This window comes from Pomacea canaliculata, linkage group LG7, assembly GCF_003073045.1.
Source record: "Pomacea canaliculata isolate SZHN2017 linkage group LG7, ASM307304v1, whole genome shotgun sequence".
NCBI classification, from domain to species: domain Eukaryota; kingdom Metazoa; phylum Mollusca; class Gastropoda; order Architaenioglossa; family Ampullariidae; genus Pomacea; species Pomacea canaliculata.
Window position 1 is genome coordinate 5497479 of NC_037596.1, and position 25602 is coordinate 5523080.

The 25602-nt window shown below is 36.0% G+C and overlaps 3 protein-coding genes across 4 annotated transcripts; 1 reads left to right on the forward strand and 2 right to left on the reverse strand.

Annotated features, from left to right (window-relative positions):
• The first annotated feature begins 82 nt into the window (after window positions 1-82).
• Window positions 83-17780, forward strand: LOC112569187. 2 transcript variants are annotated; one of them, XM_025246912.1, is made up of 14 exons: window positions 83-1251; window positions 2415-2505; window positions 5183-5241; window positions 6520-6598; window positions 8121-8249; window positions 8674-8877; window positions 9395-9457; window positions 10095-10227; window positions 10702-10776; window positions 11747-11860; window positions 12363-12452; window positions 13642-13851; window positions 14809-14928; window positions 17059-17780. In XM_025246912.1, exons 4-14 carry the CDS (start codon window positions 6535-6537, stop codon window positions 17204-17206), a joined length of 1350 nt encoding a protein of 449 aa, XP_025102697.1. In that variant the 5' UTR covers window positions 83-1251; window positions 2415-2505; window positions 5183-5241; window positions 6520-6534; the 3' UTR covers window positions 17207-17780. The 2 variants fall into 2 exon arrangements, with proteins under 2 accessions (XP_025102697.1, XP_025102698.1); XM_025246913.1 differs by lacking the exon at window positions 2415-2505.
• LOC112569188 lies at window positions 1259-5549 on the reverse strand. Its single transcript, XM_025246914.1, has 5 exons — window positions 5429-5549; window positions 4877-5224; window positions 4113-4301; window positions 2396-2551; window positions 1259-2100 (listed from the first exon to the last, which is right to left on the reverse strand). Exons 1-5 carry the CDS (start codon window positions 5502-5504, stop codon window positions 1931-1933), a joined length of 939 nt encoding a protein of 312 aa, XP_025102699.1. The 5' UTR covers window positions 5505-5549; the 3' UTR covers window positions 1259-1930.
• Window positions 17781-18332: 552 nt separating the features above from the next.
• On the reverse strand, window positions 18333-23213 carry LOC112569151. Its single transcript, XM_025246859.1, has 6 exons — window positions 22766-23213; window positions 22185-22541; window positions 21607-21720; window positions 19981-20136; window positions 19309-19452; window positions 18333-18882 (listed from the first exon to the last, which is right to left on the reverse strand). Exons 1-6 carry the CDS (start codon window positions 22851-22853, stop codon window positions 18812-18814), a joined length of 930 nt encoding a protein of 309 aa, XP_025102644.1. The 5' UTR covers window positions 22854-23213; the 3' UTR covers window positions 18333-18811.
• Between the last annotated feature and the right edge of the window lie 2389 nt (window positions 23214-25602).

Below are 25602 nucleotides of genomic sequence, written 5' to 3' on the forward strand. Positions count from 1 at the left end.
TCTGACAAAATTTGACAAAAAAAAAAAAATTGGTAAACCACGTCAATTTCTTTTTTCAAAGTGTTATTTAATTGCCATAGTTAATAAACATGTTACATAAATTTCAAGCAAAATAATTGCAGAATGACATCTTTAAGCAAATGTACATTTTCATACAATGTAACTGTGACTGTCAGGCATTAAAACTAAAGGGTTTATTCTTCTTTTGAAGAATCTCATAACTAAACAGTTGAATAGAAAGTGCTTATCATGTTGCAATTATATTATAGGGCAAGTTTGAGTCCACCTCATATAAATCAACATTTTTTCTTTCTTTTTCTTATCACCACCCACATCACCATCATCATCATCTACCCACATAATTATAGGCTATCTCACTCACCGTCTTATTACATCACAACATTCAAAATATTAACTGTATGTGAGGTACATTGAGGCATAACCTTCCACAGGAGAAAGGATCGAGTAAATATATATATATGTCTGACAGAACAGTTGTCCATGGAAACTGTGCTGTACATATACCAAGACGATACAAGCACATTGAATTAAAGAATTACCAAGAAGCTTTAGATAGCTTTAGTGACAGCTGGCTCTTAAATATTTCCGCGATTCTAGCCTGAACACATTATGGGATGCTAATAAACAGAAAATACCTTGTATACAACTTTCCAACATAAATAATTTCTGTGACAGGTTAGCCATTCATAGCACAGGAACAAAGCACTGTAGTCTGAACTGGTATCGCAGTAATAGTACAGAAGTAGCAGAAGAAAAGAAGAATATCTAAATGCTACATGCTATATTTATGAAGACAAAGAGCGCTGATTTACCACTCATATAACCCATTATCATCTGTATCACACTAATTCATCTGTAATTAAGCTTATAAGTGTGTGTGAACTATCTAATCCATCCTGAGGTCAAAGAGCACAGCACACCAGCGCGCTGTTGATCGCTAGATGATCTGTAATGTTCTCAGAAAGAGATAATTATTTCTAGACGTCTTTTTAAAGAAATGTTTGAAACATGTTGCATAATGGAAAGTATATTTACAATTTATTTATTTCATTTTCCATAGTGAAGAACTAATGACTTTGCTCAGACTTCCAACAATCGGGATTTTCCGCATTGAGTAATCTTTTCTTACGATGACTAGAATATTATGACATATTTTTTTTTCTAAAATATAAACTTAAGTATTGAGCAGGTGTAGTGGTGCTTGGCAGAGGATATTCTTTCTTTGAAACGGTAAGCCCTTTTTTAAAAATATCCCAAAGGAATAAGTGAAACTTATGAAGATGTTCGTTAACGACCGTTGCACCGGCAGATTAATGTATCTTATGCTAAATCTTCATGTTGCTCAATGAACATTATAATTAGCTTGCTGACCTAAATGTCGTCAGCTTCATTCATTTTCATACTTTCGTCTTCTATGAAAAGCTCAGCTGAGTCGTGGCTTTAAAACCTTCAAAGAGGAAATTAAAAAATATAGAAATACGTGCAAAATATAACGGTCACTTTAATAAAGGAAACAAAGTGCTTGATATTGTCGTAAACATTTTATGAAAGCCTAGTAGAAAGTTCTGGACATGTTGTCTTTGATCCTAATGTGCCGGAACAACTGACATACCGGAATTAGCAATAGGCAGAGATAAAACATATTTCTCATCAAAAAAGCACTGTAGTCTTGACCGGGTTCTGATTCTTGATGACTTAGATATGACTTCAGGCATCGATGTTTACCTCAAATGTATAAATGTAGAATTTTAATTCTAACTTATATAGTGTTAGATTGTAGATTTGTTAAACAGGTGTTGAGTTAGGTTCAACACCAGAAAAAACAGAGTAGTCACACCTGTACAGGTGCAAATAATTCTATCAGAAGATATTTTACGTTTACGAGTTCCATTTTATAGATAGTGCCTCTTCATGACTCACTTTCTTCAGATTGTGCACTTGATATAGATATCGGATGCAGGTATCCATAAGAGCAAGTAGCGATATCACTTTTATCAACATGGCTTTCGATACAATATTCCTCGTGATTCGGACTGACAGGTAATTGTGGTAAGCTTACTTCATACTTGCAGCTTTTTCCTGCAATGACCACACACAAAAAAAATTACAGTTATGATTAACATATTACAATCAGTGAGTAATGAAATCATGTGCACGTGGTGTTTCAGAATAACTTACATTTAACATAGTTGAATTTTTTTTTATATTCGTGAAGCCCTCATTAAACACTTCTCTGTTATGTTGGGGTTTATTAAAACAAAAAGCAGAACAACAAACGCATCGAAAGAATGTTTAGATGTTAGAGGGTAAAGAAATGTTTATTGAAATAAAGCTGCACCTCTTGCTGTTATGTTTGATTCTTACAAACGTATACCTCTATCTTCGTTGTGCAGTTCAAATTGATGTTCAATTTCTTCATAAGTCTCTCCTTCCTGGTCTCTGGGTGTAGGTGAACTCCCTGAGGAGTCACGAAGGCAGTAAGAGGTGTGTGTATTTGTCATGGCCTGGTTTTGTCTATTAATCCTTCCGTCTGTTGTAAAGAATAAAACGTTCATTCGCATACATAATCAGATTTGGATGAGTAAAAGGATGAAAACTCTACAATACATTTGCAAAGTCTCAGTGAATAGAAATAAATAAGGGAGTCCCAAAAATTGCTGTCCTTTTAGCCAAAGCTTTATTGAAAACCTTTAAAAATGTTTCGTTGCAAAGTTCAACCAGAGGATAGTTTTCAAGTCAAGCACAAAAGAAATTCGTGCTTTCTCTGAAATATGGAATGTGAAAAATACTAGATTCCTGGTATGAGAGTGTGATTTAATTACCTTGACAAGAACATAATAATTATGTCTTTAGCAGCATAAACCCCTTCCCAACACATTATAATCATAATGAGAGCAAGGTTGTGGTAAAACTAAAAATAAAATATAAAACAGAGATTAACTGTGTCTGAAAACCCGAGAAGTGAGAAAGACAAAAAGCACAAAATGACCTTTAGAAGTTTGTTTGCTTCTATCTGACCTAAGTATCTTATCATCTTTTATATCTGATAACGATAGGAGAGAGGAGAAGGGTCTGAACACTTTGGACAGGTATGTTGAATCCAAGTTATGAGGACAACAGTTGCAATAGTAAAGTTCATTGTGTAGTTAATGTGAAAGTGAACAGGCTGCAGGATGGTGTCACAGTTTCAGAATACGCTAATAAACAAGATAAACACTAAGCTCCTTAAAACTTGTCAGGCAGGCAGTTGAGGAGATATCAGTTTCAATAACGTTTCCATATGCATGGAAAATACAGAAAAGGGTTTTTGAAAAGTCAGTCATTTTATTTATCTTGTCCATCGAAGTTGAAAGATTGAGAAGTTTTATAGGCTTTATCAATATATTTGAAACGCTCTAAGGCAATACGACTCCTGCAAATGAGAATGTGAGTGCACAGAAAAAATTAAATTTACGAATTTGAAATTATAAACAGTTCATTGAAATAATAGGTAAACAATCTCTACTTTTATTTATTTTATTTTAGTCTCAGTAGTATTCATCCACACGTTATCTTTCAGACTGGAGTACTCTGCGTTTCGTTTTTCAGGTTTTAGATCTTCCTTCGGTTTTGCTGTAAGGAAATATTTATCTATAAGCACCTTCCGGTTCAATTGGGATTGAAACTCAAGCATAAACCTACTATTGACAACCTTACTACGAAAGGCACACACTTGAAGTGTTGTCAAGAGATATCTTAATGCACTGACCTCTCTGCCAAGCACCACACACTCTAGTGAACATGAAATATATAGAAAGACCAACCCTGTGAGTGTGAAATAATACACCTTTATCAAGCTTCGCTCTTACGAGACTTTGTTGACAGTATGTCATGTTACTTAACATAGTATTTACTCAATCTGTGACAGTCATTAGGGGGAAACTGAGAACTACGACAAGTTTAGTGCGTCTACAAATAGTCATTGTTCAGACCTGATAATAGGGATTTTGATTACTTACTACATTATCAACCCTCCTCTGGGTATCTAATGCACTACATGTAATTTGGTTTTTTGTTTCATGAAATTCTATGGACATCCTAAGGATACTTACTTCTCCTTTTAAATTTGAGGAAGAATGTTGTTACTGCTATTGCAACAAACAAACAGACGCCAGTGGCTGAGCTGCTGATGACCATTATGATATTTGATTGATCATTCTTACTGTCAGGTGCTTTTGTAGTGGTCTCGGAATCAGACAGATAGTGAGTGCTCTCAGCTATCTTAGTGCTTACCACTGCATCTGAAAAAAATTAAGCCTAAATCTGCTAGTACATAAATGTTTAAGACTCCAAGTAGGTGCAAAACAGTTTCATAATTTTTATTTTATCATACAAGTACATTTGTCTGCATGCTCGTGGAAGAAAACAAATATATGATTCAAGTAATCATGTACGTGTGTGTGTGCTTTAACATCTTCGTAGTATGTCAGTAGAAGATAGAAAAAAGAAATGAAACTTTCTCAGCAACAAAAAGTAAAATTTTAACCTTTTGATTTAATATTAAAATATCTGTCAGCTTTCAATTTCAGTGGATTAATGTCAGGTTGAAATGTTGCTGCTGTTTGTGTCATATAAAACTACATTTTTGCCTGCTTCAAAATAATTTAGCATTTAGGTTCTCTAGATTTAAATTTACATTACCTTCTTGATAATACCATTTGAAAAGTTTTTCATCTAACAACTGATAGAGAACTTGTTTTCACTCCAGCGTGTCATCGTCATTGAATTTATTTGAACTTTTAGAATGACAGCAAGTCCCTAACATAAATACACATTTATACAATCAGCTGACAAATATACTGACCACAATACTTACCGTAAATTTGAAATATTAATTTCTTCTGTTTTTCTCCTACAAGAATGTCCGTCCACTTAAAAATATAAACAGAGTTATTGTCATTTGTTGTCATTTTCTGAGAGAAGAGAACTGGTCCTTCAGGGGAAAAACAAAAACATTTTGCTGAGGAAGACGACACCATACACGTTTTCTCCAGGCGAATTTTGCAAATGTCTAAGTGACTCCCATCTGTGTATCGAGATATTGTGATAGTGTAGTTCGCCGATGTAGGACATTTCTGGACATTTAAAAAGAATGTGATTCTGACTAAACTGTTTGTTTCAGTCACCACTTTGTCGGATCCATTAGTGAACTCAAGTTCTGAACCTATAACAAGAAACAAGGTGAGCGAAAAAAGTATTGATGCTTTAATGTTTGAAATAATTATTCTACAGAAACTGAATTTGAAAAAAATATATATATTTGATTATTAACTATGATTCTTTTTAAAAAGCTTCTTGCAAAGATACCGTGATACCTCGCGTGAAAATCTAGAATTTAAAAGAAACTCATAAAAGTTGCAATGCTTACATGTTTGATAACCACAAATCATCTGTAAAATAACAGAAAACGAGAAAACAGAATCCATCCACATATTGCAACTCATGCAGCTGCCAGACTGAGCTGCACAATATTTCACTATGGAGTTTGAATGTCAGACTACCAAAACAAATTCTTCCTTATTTGGTTTTAGTTCCTCTGTTTGGCTATAGTATACTTATGTTATCTGAAGGGGGATGAAGATTATACACATAATTTGTGCAGAAGCGAACAGAAATGTCAGTTAGTTCATTTGTCATAAATCGTAAGTCTTGCCACATCAAATTGTTTCATCAGCGTATGATACTATCTACTCTGCTTTGGTTTCTCTACATTTATTTGCGTCCATTGGTTTACTAATTCTTTATGGGCTCCAGAAATTCATTTCAGATAAGAAATATCGCCTAGTTCTTTCCGGTCTAGTCATCGTTGATTAGAAATTGGTTTCTTAGAACGTTTGTTCAAAACCACTGTAATTAAGAAAAAATTGTTGTTTTCTGCTCTGGCCTTTCTCTGCTAGTGTCAAGTCACCTTTTCACCATAAATATTCTAAAAGCCAATAAATCTGCATCCGAAGGAAAGTGAGGACAATACAGCAGAAGAAAAGAGGCGTATGTAAACTAGTTTCGCCAAAAAAAAAAACCAACACGTAGTATAATTTTTAAAATAATTTGTTAGTATAAAAATCGCGGATTAATGAAAATACAAAAAAATGTTTTACAGTTATACAAAATTAGATCCTTCAAGATGTGCTGCAAAGATCACATCGCCCATGAAGTTGAGATTTAAATAGTGAGGGTAACTAATTTTGACATTAAGAGGTGTTTGGGTGAAGTAACCGTAGAAAAACAACATGTCAATGCAATACAAGCAAACATAAGCATTAACAAAACAGTAAATGGGTAGCTTTACTAAATTTAGATGAGAACAGCGTATTCCAGCAGGGTCTACGACCAAAAGAGGTAACAGTAGTCACTTCCATGTTTCTGATATTGTTGAGCTATTACAAAAATACTGATGACGTAGCTCCTAAATGCTTACTAAATCAAGAACCATGTTTTGTTTCTTTATTTGTGTTTTAGGGTAAATTTGTAAAGATGATACCTAACAAGTTTCTGTTCACTGTCTTGGTGATTCTAAGTGTGGGAAATTTTGCTCAAAGTAAGTACAAAATTGTCTTAAAGTCATATATTTTTATTTCTTTCCTTCACACACTAAATTGTTTACCCAAAGTTTATTTACTAGCTTTCCAGTATTTTTCTTGGCGTGATGAAGTTTCGCCCCCCTTCAATTGAGTTGCAGACGTTATAAACTGTTTGGTGTTAGAAGATTTTAAACAGCTATAAAAGCATTGGTGTTTAAAAAACCGGCATCAAATTTACATTAATAATGGTACTAAAGATCAGGAAGATAGCTACCGAGGAAAATGTGAATCTGTAGCTGTAAAACGGTAACAATGGAAAGCATGAAATGATAACATGAGATATACAGCAATCGCACGCATTTTTTGTGGGTTCAGTTACCTTTTCTGCTTGACTGATGTACTGCACATGCACAAGACCAAACTGGAGTATCATTAATTTCACGTTGAATGTTCACCCACACAACAAATTCACTAAAAATGATTTTAGAAAAATTGCTTAATGTTGGGGCAGACACAAACAATAAAAATGTAGACAATACGAAGGTGGTCTTTTATTGATTTTTGCAGCTATATATGTATAAGTGTAATGTTTATACTATTTAAAACGGCCTGTTAAGGCTTAGCATAAATATACAGGAAGAATTGAAAGCTTCTTAGTAACTAAATATTTTTGGGGTAGATCTGTATCAGACCATCTCAATGATGTCCTCGGCTCTCTCAACTTTAGCATTTTTAAGAAGAGCAATTTTATTAAAACTCTACTAGTGCAGTTGATAACAGTAAGGAAAAAACAAAGCTTGTGTGTCTAGATATGGTTACTTTCAGGTTTATAATTATGCAGCTTTAATACAGCAGCATTTCTAATGAGCAAAATTATTCAGTTTTAATGTCAAATGCTAACTCTGTTTCAACGTTCGACTGTTGATATTTCTAACGTTACCAAAACGTTCGTTCAACCTACTCATGTTATCTGGATAAGATTTATCACATTCAAACATAATGCTTAACTGCAATGGCAGTTGAGGAAAGATTATAGAGAATAGTGTTTCACTCGAACTTTATAATAAATGCAATCTTACTCTCATGTAATTATGAATACTGTTTCATTCTTATGTTTAAAAAAGAAAAAAAAGAGGACAAGTCACATGAGACTGTGAAAAAAAAATTGTGTTGAAGGGTATCAGCAGCAGTTTTTGATAACAGAAGATAAGAATACAAGTATGTGATAAACTTTGTCAACTCGGTGACTGGAACAAAAACGGATAAGAGATTAAATATACTTTGTTTTGGACGGCTTGTTTGGCAGATGAATATACTTTTAAATGATTTTTACCTTATGTTCATTTGTTGTTTGTTTTATATTTTTAAATATTGTATTTTATGTCTTATGTATATGTGCAACAGAATAACTATTGCTAAAAAGTATCTTTATCGAGTGCACTAACATAGAAGTTATAGAGCATCCCTATGCTTGCGTAAACATGCATTTTAGGGCCTATTATCTGAGTAAGTTCTTCAAATTTAACTGCCCAACAACAGACAGAAACATCACCTGTAAATTTCTTGAAGAGGCATTGTACCTGAAGCTGAACTGTTACTTTCCTGAAGACATCAGTGTTACCAGGAAAGACTTCTCGGTCTACCACTACCCAACAATTAAGGATGGAGGTAATAAACAAATAGTACAGTGTTTTCAGAACAGTACAGCATTTCTGAGTAAAATTATTCTTATCATTCTTTTTACGAATCTTCTCTTTCTTTTTATTCCACTCTTATTTACTTCATGCATAATTCTTCAGACATACTTAGTCATTCATACCTATACACGCACACAAATAAACAAACAAAGCAGAAGAAACAAAGCAGATCTGACTTTCTCTTAGGAGTCAATAACATGATTGAAATTACTTTTCACGTTCTGAGGAAAGAATAAAAATTCCAGAATATCATAATTCTGAAATTTAATCAGCTACAGCAATCTTCTTAAACGATAAAATATTTTCATGAGTTGTTGAAATTAAAGAATTTTATTTTATCAGTTTAAAATGAGATTTATCTATAAAATTTTCGAAATCAACAAATATGTTTCTAGAAAGAGCAGTTCGTTTGGTCAGCTGCTATTGGATACGAGTAAAAGACTTCGAATGCGACATTAAAGAAGGGTATGAGTACAACAAGATCATACACCCCGATCACATTTCAATCCTGATAATCAATGTTTCGAGTAATCACCTGGGAAAATACGAGTGTCAGCTTCCTGGCGATAAGGGCAGTTGTGATCTTCTAACAGTACCCAGTAAGAAAGTTTCTTTTTTTACCAGTCCTAAAAATGTAAATCCATGCAATGCTAACCCAGAAGAAGTTATTGAACCCTACTTTAAAATTTGAGCCTGATACAAGCCAAAAAACTAATTCTTTGTTGTTACAGCAGTGATATTGTATCATTGACTATATAAAACTTCAGATAGTTAGATGGCAGATCTTAATGCTAACTTGTACAATCACAAAATACGCTCCTCAGTTGTGTAAATTTTTATTGTTCCCCAAATTTAGGTTAAATATGAGCTTCCTTCTATTCATGGTAGCTTCTGGTATTTGGCTACTGTGCTACTGCCATCAAGTAGGTCAGTTTAATTTTCAATGCTAGAAGATATGGTTCAGTCTCCTACTGAGGCAGTCAATTCTACAGTATGTTATGTTTTATTCCAAATGGTTTTAAAGGACTAAAGGGGAACATTTTCTTGATATTGTAAGGAAAAGTTACAGACACATTTGTTCACACAACTTCATTACTTTTGCCCGTATGCCTTAAGTTTTAACAGATATGGTCGAAAAGAATCCATCACAAGAAACGCAAGCTCAAGTCTCAACAACCAGTAAGCACATCTTTTTTTTTTTTTTACTAGAATATTCACTAAAGTTAAAATAAACTATTTTAGATATTCCATCGAAACACAAGCCTAAAGCTATTGACTACTGGTAAAAATGCTTTCTGGTACCCGAATGATCCCAATTATGCGAGGAGTTATTAGTTCCTGTTCATACTTGTTCGATTTTGAGCGGGATTTTTTTAAATTTTAACCACTGAAAAAAAGGTCTTACATTTGCAGTTAAGCTATGTGTATGGTATAATTTCATTAGCACTGGTTCTTTAAAATCTTATGTAACACGACCTTTTGAGATAAAGAAAATTAAGCTTCAACCAATGGATTCTTAAACTTACGAGAGTGTATGCGCAATACTAAGAAGTAAGAACATGATTTTGGTTATAACGGTGATTTTACAGATTATTGTATTAGTACATTTTAACTTTAAATTAATATCACCAGTTTAGTTATTTTTATGCAGACTGTTGACTGCATATTCAGTCCACATTAGAGCTTATACTAATTAAGATGACTTAATTCCATTACGGTTAACCATGGATAAGACTGATCTTTAGTGTAGAGTTTGCGCTTGAATATGTACCAAACAAATGCTTAACTGGAACCTCTATTCCCATCCCAAACACAGTTGGTGCAGGGACTTTGGAATCACTTCCAGCTGAAGATGGAATAAGCGTTGGAGCAGGAATAGGAATAGGAGTTGGAGTTGGACTTGTACTCATTCTTGGATTAAGTGCGGGGGCTTATTTCTGGAGGAAAAAGTAATTTTGAAGTATTAGCAAACTGATTTTTTTCTCTTCTTTTTCTTCTGCTCCTTCAACTTCTTTCGTGAAAAATAAGTGCACTGAAAACTCAATTATGAGTGTCATGTCTAGTTTGTTTTCAAAAATAAGCTTTTCATTATAGACCAGGTATTTGCATGAAAAACAAATGGACATCTGTTTCTTTATTTAGTGCAGAAAGACCCACTTTCTTACAAATGCGAATCTTTCTCTCTCAGTGATACACATCTATATATATATATGTATGTGCTTTTGTATATATTTTTATATACTTGTGTGTCTATAAGAAATGTTTGTTACAGAAACAAACAATAGACAATTTGTTGGGGTTTTCTTAAAAAATCGAGTTAAAAATAATTGGAAAGAAAAGGTCTTAGGATGTCTTTCAATACTATAAATTATCTATTTTTGCAGAACTAACGGTAGAATTATATCTTACTTTCTCTGTGACAGAAGCAAACGAACTCCAGAAAATGATAATAGAAATGACAACACAAGCGGGGAAACTGAACCACTGGCAGCTAATAGGTAAAAGATCGCTTCTATGATATTTCATATGTGCAGTTGTCAGTGTTCTTGCCAGAAACAAAATATTTTTAATTAAAACTGTCATATTTACCTTTTGTAATTGAATTCGTAGTATTGTTCATAATTATCTACACATTTTGTTTAAGAACAGTTGTAGAATTCTGTGAAATGGCTAATAGTTATATGCCCGCGACCCAACTGAGCTATGTCAGTGATTCTTAGAACATTATTATAACATTCTGTCTACGAGTGACTTGGGGCTAAAAAGCCCACGATCGGATGTTTTTGAATATTTATAACAAATAAACTTTAATAAAGATAACCAACTGTTCTACAGCTTTTAAAGAGCATTTTTGAAACATTTACGTGGTGTGACTTTTAAGAATTATAGGTTTTGTTTTCTTGTAGTAAAATCAAACAAAAACATTGTAGCTGTATGGGACAGAGAAAAAACCGGGAAAGTAGGTGAAAAGTTCAAAAATTCTCTATAAAAATATTTCTACGTTATATGCAAACATGTAGTGCCAAAACACACATGTTTGTATTAGAATAGACATTAACAAACTATTTTCTTGTAATTCGAAGTTGTTTGAGTACAAATCCATGTTGAATCGAGTAACCCTCGACTACTGCAAAAATGGTGCTTGGTCAACTAAAACTTGCCTACTTTCAAACACAACAAAGTACCTGATTAGTTGACTATATATGTGTGTGTGTGTGAGCTGTTAATGGGAAGTAATCCATGGTACAACAAATCCTGAATGTGTCAGGAGTTTCCTCCCTTCTGTTTCTATTCATTTAAGCATAGCCCGATGTGTTGTTCGACACTACCATTGTAAGACACCTTCACACGACCGCAAACTACGCGGGGAGAGAGAGAATTTAAAAATTCACTTGTGTAGTGTTTAAGGACTTGTGTAGTACCAATAGTATTAAATAAGATGGATTGGACAAAATTTCTCTCTTTTAGAGAGACAACGGGAGATCAGAACGAATCCCAAAGAACTGACAACTTTGGAAGACCTAATAAGGAGGAAGAAGAGCCTCCCTCTGAACAACGGAGAAACTCCCTTCCACAAAATGAGTAAGTTTCTCACCATGAAAATAAGTCTGAAACACACCTCTTTGCAAGCGACAAGAAAACAGAAATTCTGTGATGGGTTTTATCACTTTCGCCGCCGTTTAATCAGTTTAAATTACCATAGGTGTCATACTTAAAAAGGGACTACGAACTGCAAATAATGATAATAATGAATTCGGCTAATACATCTTATTTAGAAACTGGCTGACACGCTATATGCTAGCTCTGGATAACCTATTTCAGTCACATTTTACTATGAAATTCTATAACAAGCTGACAACCAATCATTCCTTGTGGAAACTTTAAAATACAAGTGCATAAGACTCTATAAGAGACATTAAATGCTTGTAGTATTTAATGTTTTTGACTCTATACTATACCAGAATTCGTAGCTTAAAAGTTACCAAAAGTATGACTTTTTGTGCTTTTCTAAAATGTTCACAAAAGTTAAAATTTAAGGTTCTCGAAAGAGACAAATACATAATGCAGCTTTTCTTTTTCTAAGTGAGACGAATGATCATCAGAACGAAGCTCACAGAATAACTAACAGCTATATGGCTACTCCTCAGGGGAACACACCTTCACCTATCACGAAGTAAGGCCTGTTGTACATACTACACTAAATTTCTGTGCGTATTATCGACAGAGCATAAAAAAAAGAAAAATTTTGTTATATATAGTCTGAAGAAACTAAAAAATCGAGTAAAACCTTAATTTTTACGTTTCTCGACGAACTGCTAAAATAAAGCGTTAAATCGAGGAAAGCGTTATATTAAGAAATCACTTTTACTTGTTTCAAATTACATTGATACATAGAGAAAAAAATAATATTAACCGCATATCACTTTCCTGTCGAAATATATTATGTTGTAAAAGTGGAATGTAAAACTCTACACTTTCTTGCATCTTCTTTTATGGCTCATTCTCGTATTCTGGTTGGATGGCATGTCAATTCTCTTCCCGTTTTGGTTATTGTCTACCTAGGTAATTATGTCCTCCTTTTATGCAAGCGAAAGTACTTTCCTTTTTGTCGTCATGGCTATCGGGTTGTATGAATATCATATGATGACTAGTAATAAGGCTTTAGTGTTGGTGCCGCACTTCTGCTCCCTCCACAAGTCGAGCTGACGTGATAAAAACAACAACATTCTTCAAGTATTCCATAGCAACTACCAGGCCCAAACAATCACGGTCCATCTCCCGGCCCCGAGACGTCGCCTATAGACAGCTATAACAAAACAAATTACTAATACTTATTTGTATCTTAAAGTGAATGCGTGAAAAATTCAACTTAAAAAAAATCTGAAATAGTCAAAAACCTGAGATACACAAAAATACTAACACCTCACTTTTCTAGGAAGACGCAGCCTTCACTCCCTTACACGCAGAGTCCCTCCACTTGCCGTCTCCTTGGAAAGTGAAGTGCTGATGGTCGTCACCTTTCTTTTCCGCTTTCTGAAGAAAAACTCTGTTAGTCATGCGACAGGTGCGGTTCGGCCACACTCGCTGTGCTGGCTGTTTAGTCTCATGTCACACCTCTGTGACAGGTCCCACGGGCGGGCCGGCATGCTTTGGGTCTGGCCGGTGCCAGGAAAATAAAGGTGAAATGAATGCTGCTGATATTAATGAAATGAAGAGCAGCGGTGGTACTCGTTTGAAACAAGGCCTATATCCATCATGACTGACAAAGACGTACAGTATTATAGGTTTCATAACACACAATTGTATATACTCAAGCAAATAAATAATCCGTTGTAAATAAGAGCCTTTTTTATGGTTGACAGTCTTCCGGAGGTTCTTCTTAACCTAGGAGGAAGAGACCTTCACTGGGAGAAAACTGAAACAGAATGTCGTGGTGCTGATGGCTCCCGAAACATAAACAAAATGGAGAGATTGCGCATCATCAATACCCCGGCAGAAGGCAGGAACACCAGCGTTGAACAAGAAGGCCAGCCAGTTTCATGCTCTGTACAAGACACCTATCAAAAGGAAAGGTGAGACAGACTGAAAGCATATTTCGCATTACTTTCTCATAGAAGAGTTGTTTTAACAAAAAGAGTACACACGTGAAAAAAAATTATAACGGTTGAAGACAGCAAAAGATTATTGCGGGTGGTAGTTCTGAATTAAAAGGCTAACATATGGATAAAAACTGGAAAACATATATATTTATAATCACCTGCAGCACGGTATTAACAGGATGAACATCTTCCTTGTGTGACGAGCACACATGCTTATTATGTATATATGTCAAAGTAATTTTATACGGTTCACTCTAAATAGATGTTCTAGTAAATGTACATGGTCACTTTAGCGTGCACTAAAGGGTTCGATCGGCGTGTGATACAGCGACCTTCTCTCGGTTGACATAGTCGCCGAGTGTATTCCTGAAGAGTTATGGAAGGTAAGAGCAAGGAAGAAGAGGTGGGCAAAGCCCTTAAAAGAAGCTTCCAAAGAAAAGTAAGGTCTCTGACACATTACATTCCCCCAACTGACGTTAATATATGTTCGAAGAATATCTAGTTCTAAAGTACCGTTATTTTATGGTAACTTTTAACTTTTCACACAAATATCAAATTAATTTCACCTCTAGAAATTTACAGAGAGCACATCATTATATGTGATTAAACACTTTCTTAACACCACTGAAGAAAGAACTGGGGTTCACATCTCGTCGCTAACACTGTAGGTGACACCTGTTCACTAGGGGATTTTCGGATACTCCTGCTTCCTCTGACCTCATATTTCAAAATTATCTCTTGGTGAAATCCCTGTCCTAGCAAACCAACCAACCAACCAGTGCTCTAGTAACTGCCATTGGCAATCCCTAGTATTAGACAGCGCAACTTTGTTATGAGGTATAAAATAATGTTAGGCATCAGAAAATATATAAACTCTGAAATAAAAAAAATTAATTCGGAGATGAAAAAATATATCTTTTCACTTTTTAGTATCAATGAAAGCAAAGAAGAAGAAGAGGAGGAGGAGGACGACGACGACAAAATGACAGCGAGTCTTCACTCCAGAGACGCTGATTCTAACATCCGGGACCATCTTCGGCAGAAAAACAGGTTGGTTTTGCTTCGATGTCTTCTATGTAATTATCTTCTCATATGTACAAAGAATTTACAGGAAAACTATGTAAAAATTGAATTTATTTATTTTCTAGATGACATGATTTAAGGAAGGTGAATAAATACTTTATATGTCAGAAATGCATGGGACCAGTCAATGATCTTACTGACTAAATATTTTCTAAATACAGTGGTACCTCGACATACGAGTTTAATTCGTTCCGTAACCTTGCACATAAGTCAAATTGCTCGTATCTCAAAGCAATTTTCCCCATTTAAATGTATTGAAATGCCATTAATCCGTTCCAGATCCCAAAACACCACCTCAGTTGTTTTTGTTAAGTGTTTTTGAATAAGAAAAATGTATTTACAAAAAGAAACATTTATTTATAAATCACAAATACATATTCTATAAAAAAAAATAATAAAAGAAAAAGTGAAGTGCTTAATTTTCGTCACTGGTCTTCGCTTTTTTCGTCACGCTTTGCTCATTTTCACCTGTAGATCGTTTAAAAAAACTGTCCAAGGAGGTTTGTTTCTTCCTTTCTGGATATTGCGGAAATGAGGAACGTTTCGTTGAACAACTCCGATGCACGACCAGTTGCAACTTTTTTTTATCCTCGAACTCTACAACTTTCTCCCACATTCCCAAGATCTCCTTTATATCTCTTGTAGAGATAACCTCCTCCATCTCTATAATATTTAATGTTTATTGATAATGTTTAATGTTTAGTGATAATGTTTTGTAAATGTACAAAAAGCAAAAAACGCGAACCCAACTTATCAAAAATGCTTCGAACACGAGGGTAGCAAGCACACAGACTGAGGTCTAGTCTTAGGTGGGAGAAACTGTTAGACGCTGCACACGACCCCAACATCCGCCCCGCATGTTGGGGTCGTGTGCAGCGGTGTAGTGTGCGATTCCTCGTATCTCAAATCTTGCTCTCATCTCGAAGCAAAATATCACTCGCTCGGCAGCTCGTATCTCAAAACACTCGTATCTTAGGGCACTCGTATATCGGGGTACCACTGTACATTAAGATATAATTAAGAAGACGAAGAAGCAATTAGCGTCTTATAAAAACAAAGAAGAACACAGTTTGCGTTGAGCCATACAAGGACGGTCCTATTTTAAGTTAACAAAGCTTAGGTTTTTGTACCAAAACGCTAGATATGACACTTTCAATTAAGTCAGATGATGATGATGATGATGATAAAAACAACGTCTTATATAGAGCATTTCCCCCACATAGAGGCGAGCTCAAGGAACCTTACAAGATACATGTACAAAGGACAGTAGGTGGTGATGCCGTATGCTGAAAAAGACGACACACTCAGGCAAACATACACTCACACATACTCAATGAACATTACTGGATTATGAGGGAGCTCTAATTGTGTTCGTCCAATGCCATCTCTGATTGTAAGGTAACAGGAACTTCCCAATATTTCTCGGCAAGACCTCCTCGCCACCGAAGTATTTGGTCAACACTTGAAACGTCGTTAACTTCTTTCAAAGCCGGTGGACGTCTTTAAGCCTAGAATGAAGACAAGGCAAACACGTGGGAAAAGGTGGAGAAAGTTACAAATCATGGGACACAGATTACACTAGGTTTTTCCGAAAAACTGATAGGTTCTAAGTCACGACCGGAAAGTATTATTGTATCCCTTGGACAGAGAGACAAAGGCAGGGTATCAAAAGTACCGGGCCCGGACCCGGCTACAGGAGTCAAGTGTGGACAATACAAACGCAAATATAAGCTGCTTGGTAGGAGCAACAGATAGCTGTCTATTGCGGCTGAAACTACGCAGCTCAATAAAATGGACATGTAAACAAAGACAACGATGTGTTCTAGAATTACACCAAGGTTCCTAATAGATTGGTAAAGAGTCATTATGGATCATGATGGAGTAAATAATGTTGACATGAGTAAATTTTAAAGTAATCAGAAGCTATCGTCAACAAGCTAGTCTTTTATTAGATTACTTTTTCTTTTGCATTTCCCCTTCAATCTCCTCATATTTCTTTGCTGTCCAAGTTATGGCAGTAGTTATCACCCTTCTTATTATTTTACATCATCTTCAAAATTTGTACCCCTTTATTCTATGATGACATGTGTCTTTCAGCCATCTCACTGCCGCCAGGAAGCTAAACAAGAAAGATGATGTTTCAAAACATCAAGAAGACTCACTTTCCATGGAGTGTGCGCCAGCAGGGGGAAATGTCAAAGTTCGTGAAAAAGTCACAAAAAAGAAGACAGATACAGACTGTTAACAAAAATAGTAGTTTGATCACTTTTCCCCCATTGTACAAAACTTACCTCAAGGGGGAAGAGATCGGTCCACTTCCTGGATAGTTGTTTCACTGTACCCTTGCCAAGAGAAAATATGCCCCACCTTGTAGGACTATAGGTACTGACGTGAGGCATAGGCTAGGGGAGACAACCTGACAGAACTAAGCTGACAATGGGGAGTTAGCTTCCCACGATGGAAGGGCGTTTCTACATGTCCGTTGCCATGTGTTTGTTATCCGCTGCCTGGGTGACATCTCGGGAGGGATATAGTACCCTATATCTTTTCAAAAGTAGAATGCTGGCATAGCAACCGCTTGTATGACCTTTGTACAGGGTACCGACCAGGTCTCTTTCTTACTGGGTAGAACCGCCACGTGTAGCCGGCTCGAGACGAGGCACCTCGGCTAAGCAACCCCTTGGTGTAGATTGTTATTAAAATCAACCGATGGACAAAAGCTGGTAGGTTTGTAAATAATGTAACTATGATTTTGTAAAATTAAATTTAAATGTCTGTATGAATATGTCTGTCTTAATTAAAGTATTTACTTTATTATTGCATCATTGTTTCTGATATTCTTTGTTTCTGATATTCTGCTGTGTAAATGGCTGAAGTAACTTTTTACTGTCTTAATCATTTTTTTTATCTACTGATAAGCTTTCAAGTAATCAAACTAAGTCAGCTGTATAAAAGCTGCGAAAACACCCTGCAAAAACAGTTTGCATCAACTGTATCAGCACCGTGTATAGTATATCTCAATAGAAACAGATTTTTATATTAAACGTGAGGCAAAGTCGTGACAATACTCAAATTTATTTCCAATAAACAAAACTCAAATCATGTAAAATACAGCAAATTATACACTTGGGATAACTTTACTACTACTAATAAAATAAACCAAGCATAATAACAAACACACTTATTACAAGAAAATGGAGTCTTTTTATTACCAATAGGTCCAAAATCAAATCTGCTAATTAATGTCGATCAGAAAAGGAAAAGATTTCGCGTCCACTGAGTTGAAAAAGTTAAATTTGCAGTGAAGTGGAAACAGTCAAGTCCATCAAGCAAACAACTTTAGATAAGATGACCAAACGACTGCAGAGACCGCCAGTGGACGAGATGTCTACAGATGGACACGACTTTGCACAGACAAAGAAAAACAACCACAAACAGAGATAAACAAGTTGCGCAGGTTAACAGGAGACATCCGAAGTCGGCGGGGACTCACGGACGACAAACAATGACAAAGAAAAGTCAACTAGAGCCGGTTGTTCCTGTCCAGTCCACCCATTTATACTGTAGATGTCTTTCAATTCCAAGAACAAAGATAATGTTTCGAGATCATTCGATTGCCCATCAGCGACACGAAACGTTTGGTCAAGTCCCGGACTCACTGGTCCGCTGTGTTCATCAGGACACTGAGATGACCTTTGGTGTGGGAGGTACACTTTGACTACAGCAGCGACGAAAACAGGTTTGTGATGTAGAGCTAACGATTGTGATGAAGAAGTAGAGTTTGTGATGTAGAAGTAGAGGCTGTGATCATAGCGATGACGCCGCTGAAAGCTGCTGATGTTAATGATGACTAAGCTGACAGCGCCTCTAGCGGTGTGATGTCAACTCTTGTTTGCGGGCCGAGACTGATGGGAGTATCACCTGCAACAAACGAAGTGAAATTTCAGCAACATCAACCTGCGGACTGATTCGGTTTAAAAATCTGAAGAGTAACAAGGCAATTTTTACATAAAAAATTACAGGTAATGTCAATGTAATGTTTTATAGACATTACTTGTCTGACTAATACAGTTTGAAAATGAAATAAGTTTTACGCAATACAAATACTTTCTAACCTATCCTTTATTATAATATCAATACACTGTGAAATAAACATACTACATTAGTCAGATTTGATGTTATGTGGGAGCAAATGACACTTTAAATATTGAAATCAACAATTATTGTTCTCAGATTACACCGATACGATAGTTCGGATATAACATCAAACCTGTATGTGTGACATAGTCACCTTAATAAAAACATCAAAGAATGAAGTAATTACTAATTGAGATGGGAGAATTTTACCTGTAAAAGTTCGCAGCATCAAATCGTCATACACCTGTCCATAGATTGACCCCGAAGACTGTTGTAGGAGGTCAGCTCTGTCTTGTGACATGTTGTGTCTCGATGTGTCCCGACGTGGGCGTGAACGGCTGTAGTACACGTTGTCTGTAAACAAGTAAACAAGAAAGAGCACGTGACATCTGAGACCGGAGACAGATTGCAGCTCACACGATGTATCAGCAGTGCACTCCTTACTCTTGTTTATCGATTTATATAATATTTAATAAACTTTCTGAATTATTGTTTTTCTCTGACACATTTTTACTCAAATATTTACACGTGCCAACCGTATTGAGCCATACGTTTACCAAACAAACAAACAAAAATAGGCAGAGACTTAGGCATCCTTTCATGTTGTCCTTCATTCCTGTCAAACTCACATGCAGGTACAATAAACATAAAAGGATAGAGCTAGAGAAAAGGAAAAGATGGTAACTCTCATTGTGATCTCATCTTTGTGATGCGGATACTGGCGCGCTATAAAACTACATCATCATCATCATCATTAATTTTATTAGTCTTGAGACATAAGGAGTTAATTTAAGTGGGAAATACGATTAAAGATGGCTGCTTTAACATAGATAAAATGTTATCTAGATAACATAGATGAAACAGAAATTTCAGGACTGTTACCTTCAGACCTTTGGTGGAAAAGAGAGTCATGGACTTCTTCGTACTGTCCCATCGAGTGTTGTCTTTTAGAAAGAATGGCTTGACCCTGGCCGGAAGGATTCCTGGCTACACCTGACCCTCTGGGTGCTCGAGGTAAAAGTTCAAAAGTTTTCTTGTCTGTGTAAAAACATAAGACAACGCGGAGAAACCAAACATTTGTATTTCGTTCTGCCTAGTTAGTTTTGGTTTCTCCATCTTTAGTAAATCTTTAAAGCTTATAGTGATAATCTTCCAGGTGTTGGGTATCTGTAAATATCTCATAGCAGATCTTTCGTGTTTTTAAAAACAAGATTAGACTTATAGCCGAAAATTATAAAACAGATAAGGGCAGTTAGAATTGTGGTAAGTTATTCACTCTGAGGTTTCAAGTCAGTGAATAATGGATCTTACTTACCTGTCTTGATTTCTAAGGTGCGAAGAGTCGCCAGGTAATGAACAACACATTTTCTCTGAGAGAGAGCCTTTGTGTAAAGTTCTTTTGATAAACAGTAAGTATTACACTTCATATTGGTATCAAAATGTTATAAAAACATTGTAGATTAACAAACTCAAACGCCTTACTGACGATCAAACTATTCTGTCTGAATGCCCTTTGAACTACGTTGTGCTCAGTTACTCCGCTTTCCTCGGATTTCTCCATAATGGAAATGTATTTAAAGATAAGTAGATAGGTTTGTACTGGCTTCATTCGGACATATATCTTTCTCTTGGTTTATCACACAGATGTTTATTGGTTTATCCCACAATAAAAGGGTCCTCGCATCAACAGCCATCGTCAGTAGATCACCTGTAGAGGTTTGTACTCTGAAACGGATGCTAGAGTCTCGACTACCACAGAACTAGTTTTTATCTACTTAATGCCAACACAGGGACACAACCACTATGTGAACTATAATACTAGTACAGACAATAGCCACTGTGTGGACCCAAGTATGTCTAGTATACTATACAGACATTATGTGGACTATAATATTGACAGGCAAGTATTCATCTCTCCCTTTGTAGGTATAATACGGTAAACCAACATTTCGCTCTATCTGTTGGTAATTGAAAATAGTCTCCAATGTTTTATTTCTGAACGAGTTATGTACTACCACTGAACTTTCGACACTTTATTTTGCATGAAATGGTGAATGCTTTTAGCAACCGAATAAAAAAGCAGCATAGGTGTTAGTAATCCTCAATACATGTTCAGATGGGACAAGGACAAGACTGGGACAAGGTTTATCTGACAATGTCCTCTCTACCTCCAGCAACTGGCCCACAGGAAGAAATTAGCCGGACGCACGAAATGAGTGTTTCCGCTTTCACATGTCGTCTATTATCTCCGGGAACTCAGGTCACAGGTCATATAAAAGTGGTGATATTGGGTTAAAAACCATAAAATCACAAAGGTGCACTAATCTATAAGACTCACAACTCGAAACAGGAGCACTAAAACAATTATTTGCATAAGAAATTATTTTCACAGAGCAGAAAAAATAAATAAGCAGATAGCATCTGAATACAGACAAGACAGACACGTTGAAAATTATACAAACTGAAATACAGATGAAAGTAAATTGTGAAGTTACCAAATATACATACCGCGCTTTTTGTAGAAGACAACACACAAAACACTGGCCACAGTGATGACTGCTAAACTCCCTACAATACTGCCAAGTATTATCATATTGAAAGAAAACTTCATGGAATCATCTCCTGAAATATATAAAAGTAATATAAAAAACACGTTTGTTTGTTTGTTTGTTTGTTTGTTTGTTTGTTTGTTTGTTTGTTTGTTTGTTTGTTTGTGTAAAACAACTTGTATATTCATAGACACAAATGTATGCAATCTTTTCGAAAGAAGAGAATATTACCAAAACAAATGCAAATTTTTTTTTAATGTCGTGGGAAACGATTAAGACGGGACAGTTTTTTGTTTGTTTGTTTGTTGTTGTTTGTTTTTGTTGTTTTTTTTTTGGGGGGGGGGTAAACAAGCAGAAAAAATGCAAAAATAAAATTAAATCCCATTTTCTGCCTGTCATGTAGATGCGCGTGCTATTACTACCAGTGGTAATTTAAAATACACAAGGAGACAACAGCATTATAGAGTATTGTGGGTACTGTTTCCTGAATGACACAGATATTTCAATATTGTTACAAAGAAACTTGAAAAATTGTACCTGAAACTACAACAGTGACGGTTCTTTCATTATCTTCCGATGTATTGTGCCGCAAAGTCCACACGTATGTCAGGTTGCCGGTCCCGTTAGCTTTGGTGGTGAAGGTTGCTGGAGCAGTCGCTGACTTACAGTTACAAGCAGGTGATGACTTGCTCACTGTACACGTACTTTGGTTGTAGATAATTTTACATTCGACTGTCGGTAAAGGGCTACTTTTACTTTTCTTCGATATCGTAACTACAAGTCTGTCAGTAGTTGAACAGTTCTCGAAACGTAGTGAAAACGCGATGTTGATGTCTCGGCCGACTGTCGTGTGAATAATGTCGTCCTTCACATTGAGAAACTCCAGCTGTGTGCCTGTGAAACTCACACACATAAAGATATGTATATAAATATGTACAACGCATGATGTAAAAACGTATGAAACGGCTTCGACGCAAGAGGTTAAAATAAACAACTGACTCTGACAAACCGAAACTACTAACAATTCCAAAAAATATCTCTGTATTTTATAACCTAAAAATTAAGAGTAGCATTACTGTGCATCACATGAACATTCACACAGCGGTACAGGTCCTTACAGTTGTTATCTGATGTCAATTGCATCGTCGCCGCTGACATCAGTGTCATGATGACGATTACAAGGAGAGGCCAAGCGAAGCACAGCATGGTGATGCTACTCAAGTGATAAACACAAATTATAATGAAGACATACACTGTCCTCACACTGGTTTGAGTACGACACTAAACAAAATGTCTATTTCCTCATTAAGTTTCGAGAGTATGAACAATGCATCAGAAAACTGTTCACGAAATCAAATGTTACAAAGTAGATATGACTATGGCACACGCGCACTGTCTACTCATTGTTCCAGAAACAATAACCTGAGGTCACCAGATGTTAGGCTAGTGTCCAGGAAAACAACGAAATTCTTCCTGTCATCTCCTACTTATCTATTGTTTACATTCTTTAACCGTGTCTTGAGACATCTCTTCTACATGAGTTCCTAACGAAAGTAGTCCCCGTCATCTACACACTCGTTCACTTTCCTTTTTGGTTTCTCTGTTTAGTCTGTTGTTGCTATCATCATCGTCGTCGTCGTCGTCATCATCATCATCATCATCCTCATCATCATCAATATCATCATCATCTAAATTGATGTCATGTTATATAAGGTCTAAGATACAAAAGCTCATTACTGTCCATTATCTAATCATCCATCCGTTCTTTTCCTTGATTTTTCTGATGAGTTTGCCGCTATGCCTGTGTAAATGTTCGTAATAAGAGTATTTAAACTTCTTACATTTATTGTCAGTCTCTTCTTTTCCCGTCAACTCCAGTGACATCGTTGCCAACACCAAGGCCAAATGAAAAAACTCAATCCGTACTAATGTTAATGCTGTAAAGGGCATTTGTACCTCGGTGCTTCTTTCGTCGGTTACTTTGGGACATACACAACATAAAAGACACTTTAAATACAAATTATTTTATATGAAATTTCTGGCATCATCAAAAGCATACATAATCAGAAAATATTAAGTTATTAAAATTAACAAAAAAAACAATAAATCTTTAGGGTATAAGACTATTCCATTCGTCTTCATTATTAAATTATTTTCTCTGTAAATATCGCAAAAATGTTTCAAATACAATGTGCATGGAAAACGTTGGTCAATGCTACGCATAACATAAAGATAAATTGAAATAAATTATTGTAATTATTAACATAGCTGATAATAAAACTTACCAGATAAGAGAGAAGATGTAGACGTCTGTAGCCACGTCAATTAATTGAAAATAAACGTTGGTAAAAGTAAGGGAGATAACTGTTCCGCTGTCAATTGTACCGGAAATTCTCGGTTGGTTTTCGTTGCTTTTTGAGTGAGAATAAATTACTTTGAACTGGACTCACTGACTCACACACTCACAAACACTTGCAGCAGTTTCACTAGCAAACATATTTACACCAGCTCTCAATGCTGCTTCCTACAATGAACCCTGAAGATACTTACATACTTATATATACTTTGCTGATGAGTGTCTGAGGAAGTTGGATAAAGGGGAGGGAATAGTTCGGAACGAGTCCTATGCACAGGATTAAGTCTAATGGTTTTTCAGGGGGTCGACTGGCTGTTGCACAGATACCATACTTTTCATCTTTTTAGAATAATTCTTCAAAACTCATTGACAAAGAAACTTCAGCTGTGACACACGTAGTGTACCTTCCTGTAGTTGGAATTGTTGCTGGTGAAATCTTAGCTGTCTTGTGACATCTAGCAGTTTTTCTTTGTTGTTTGTTTGTTTGCTTTGTTGTTTTGTTTTATTAATTTTTTTATACACTAAGAAAAATTCATAGAATCGTCTGAAGATTTGTAAAATATTAAAGAGAACATTATATATATATTTGAAAACAACTTGTATATTCGTAGACACAGATGTTCTTTTTTTTTATTAAAACATCTTAGAAGAAACAATTATTATCGGCTTACTGTTTCCTGTATAACATAGTTTTCTCAAACTTCTCGCATAGAAACTGTAAAGAAGTATACCTGAGACGACAACAGTGAGGGTCCTTTGATGTTCTCTGGACTGATTGTACTGCCAGGTCCACGTGTAGGTGAAGTTGCCGGTGTCGTTAAGCTTGGTCATGAAGGTTGTTGCAGCCGTTGCTGATGTGCAGCTGCAGGCAGACGACGCCTTGGTCACTGAACATGAACTGCGATTGTAGCGAATTTTGCACTCGACTGTGTGAATAATGGTGTTGTTATTTGTCTTCGATATCTTTACCAACAGACTGTCGTCAGTTGAGCAGTTCTCGAAACGCAGTGAAAACGAGATGTTGATGTTCAGCCCGACTGTGGTGTGGATGATGTCGTCGATGACATTGAGAAACTCCAGCTGTGTGCCTGTGGAACACACACACACACACACACGCACACACACGTACAAACACGCACACACACACACACACACACACACACACACACACACACACACACACACACACACACACACACACACACACACACACACACACACACACACAAACACAAACGCACACACACACACATGTTGTGAAACGATTTAGCCGCAATAGCTAAATCAATCAGCCGACTGAGACAAACCAAAACTGTTAGCAAATAAATAAACTTTATTCCTTTATCAAACAACCTATAAAATAATAAAAAAAATATTTATCCAAACGAATAGCTACCATTCACACGAGCAAGTTCTTCACAGTTCACATCCGATGTCGATTCCGTCCTCGTCGCCGCTGACATCAGTGTCATGATGAGGATGACAAGGAGAGACGAAAGAAAGCACAGCATGGTGATGCTACCCCAGTGATACCCAGACTTACACTGGACTGACACTATCTTGGGTATCAGATTTAATATCATGCTTATTTCCTCATTA

Bases quoted from the DNA above. Each gene is read 5' to 3' on its own strand.
- LOC112569188 (XM_025246914.1), bottom strand. From the start codon at position 5,504: ATGAGTTGCAATATGTGGATGGATTCTGTTTTCTCGTTTTCTGTTATT. The intron at 4,302-4,876 runs GTAAGTATTGTG...AATTTTTTTCAG, and splicing joins ATTAATATTTCAAATTTACG to ATGCAGTGGTAAGCACTAAG. The intron at 2,101-2,395 runs GTATACGTTTGT...TGGTCATTGCAG, and splicing joins ACTGCACAACGAAGATAGAG to GAAAAAGCTGCAAGTATGAA.
- LOC112569187 (XM_025246912.1), top strand. From the start codon at position 6,535: ATGATACCTAACAAGTTTCTGTTCACTGTCTTGGTGATTCTAAGTGTG. The intron at 6,599-8,120 runs GTAAGTACAAAA...GCCCAACAACAG, and splicing joins TGTGGGAAATTTTGCTCAAA to ACAGAAACATCACCTGTAAA. The intron at 10,228-10,701 runs GTAATTTTGAAG...TCTCTGTGACAG, and splicing joins GCTTATTTCTGGAGGAAAAA to AAGCAAACGAACTCCAGAAA.
- LOC112569151 (XM_025246859.1), bottom strand. From the start codon at position 22,853: ATGCTGTGCTTCGCTTGGCCTCTCCTTGTAATCGTCATCATGACACTG. The intron at 19,453-19,980 runs GTAACAGTCCTG...ACTTGTTTACAG, and splicing joins TTTCCACCAAAGGTCTGAAG to ACAACGTGTACTACAGCCGT. The intron at 18,883-19,308 runs GTAAAATTCTCC...CGTTTGTTGCAG, and splicing joins GATGCTGCGAACTTTTACAG to GTGATACTCCCATCAGTCTC.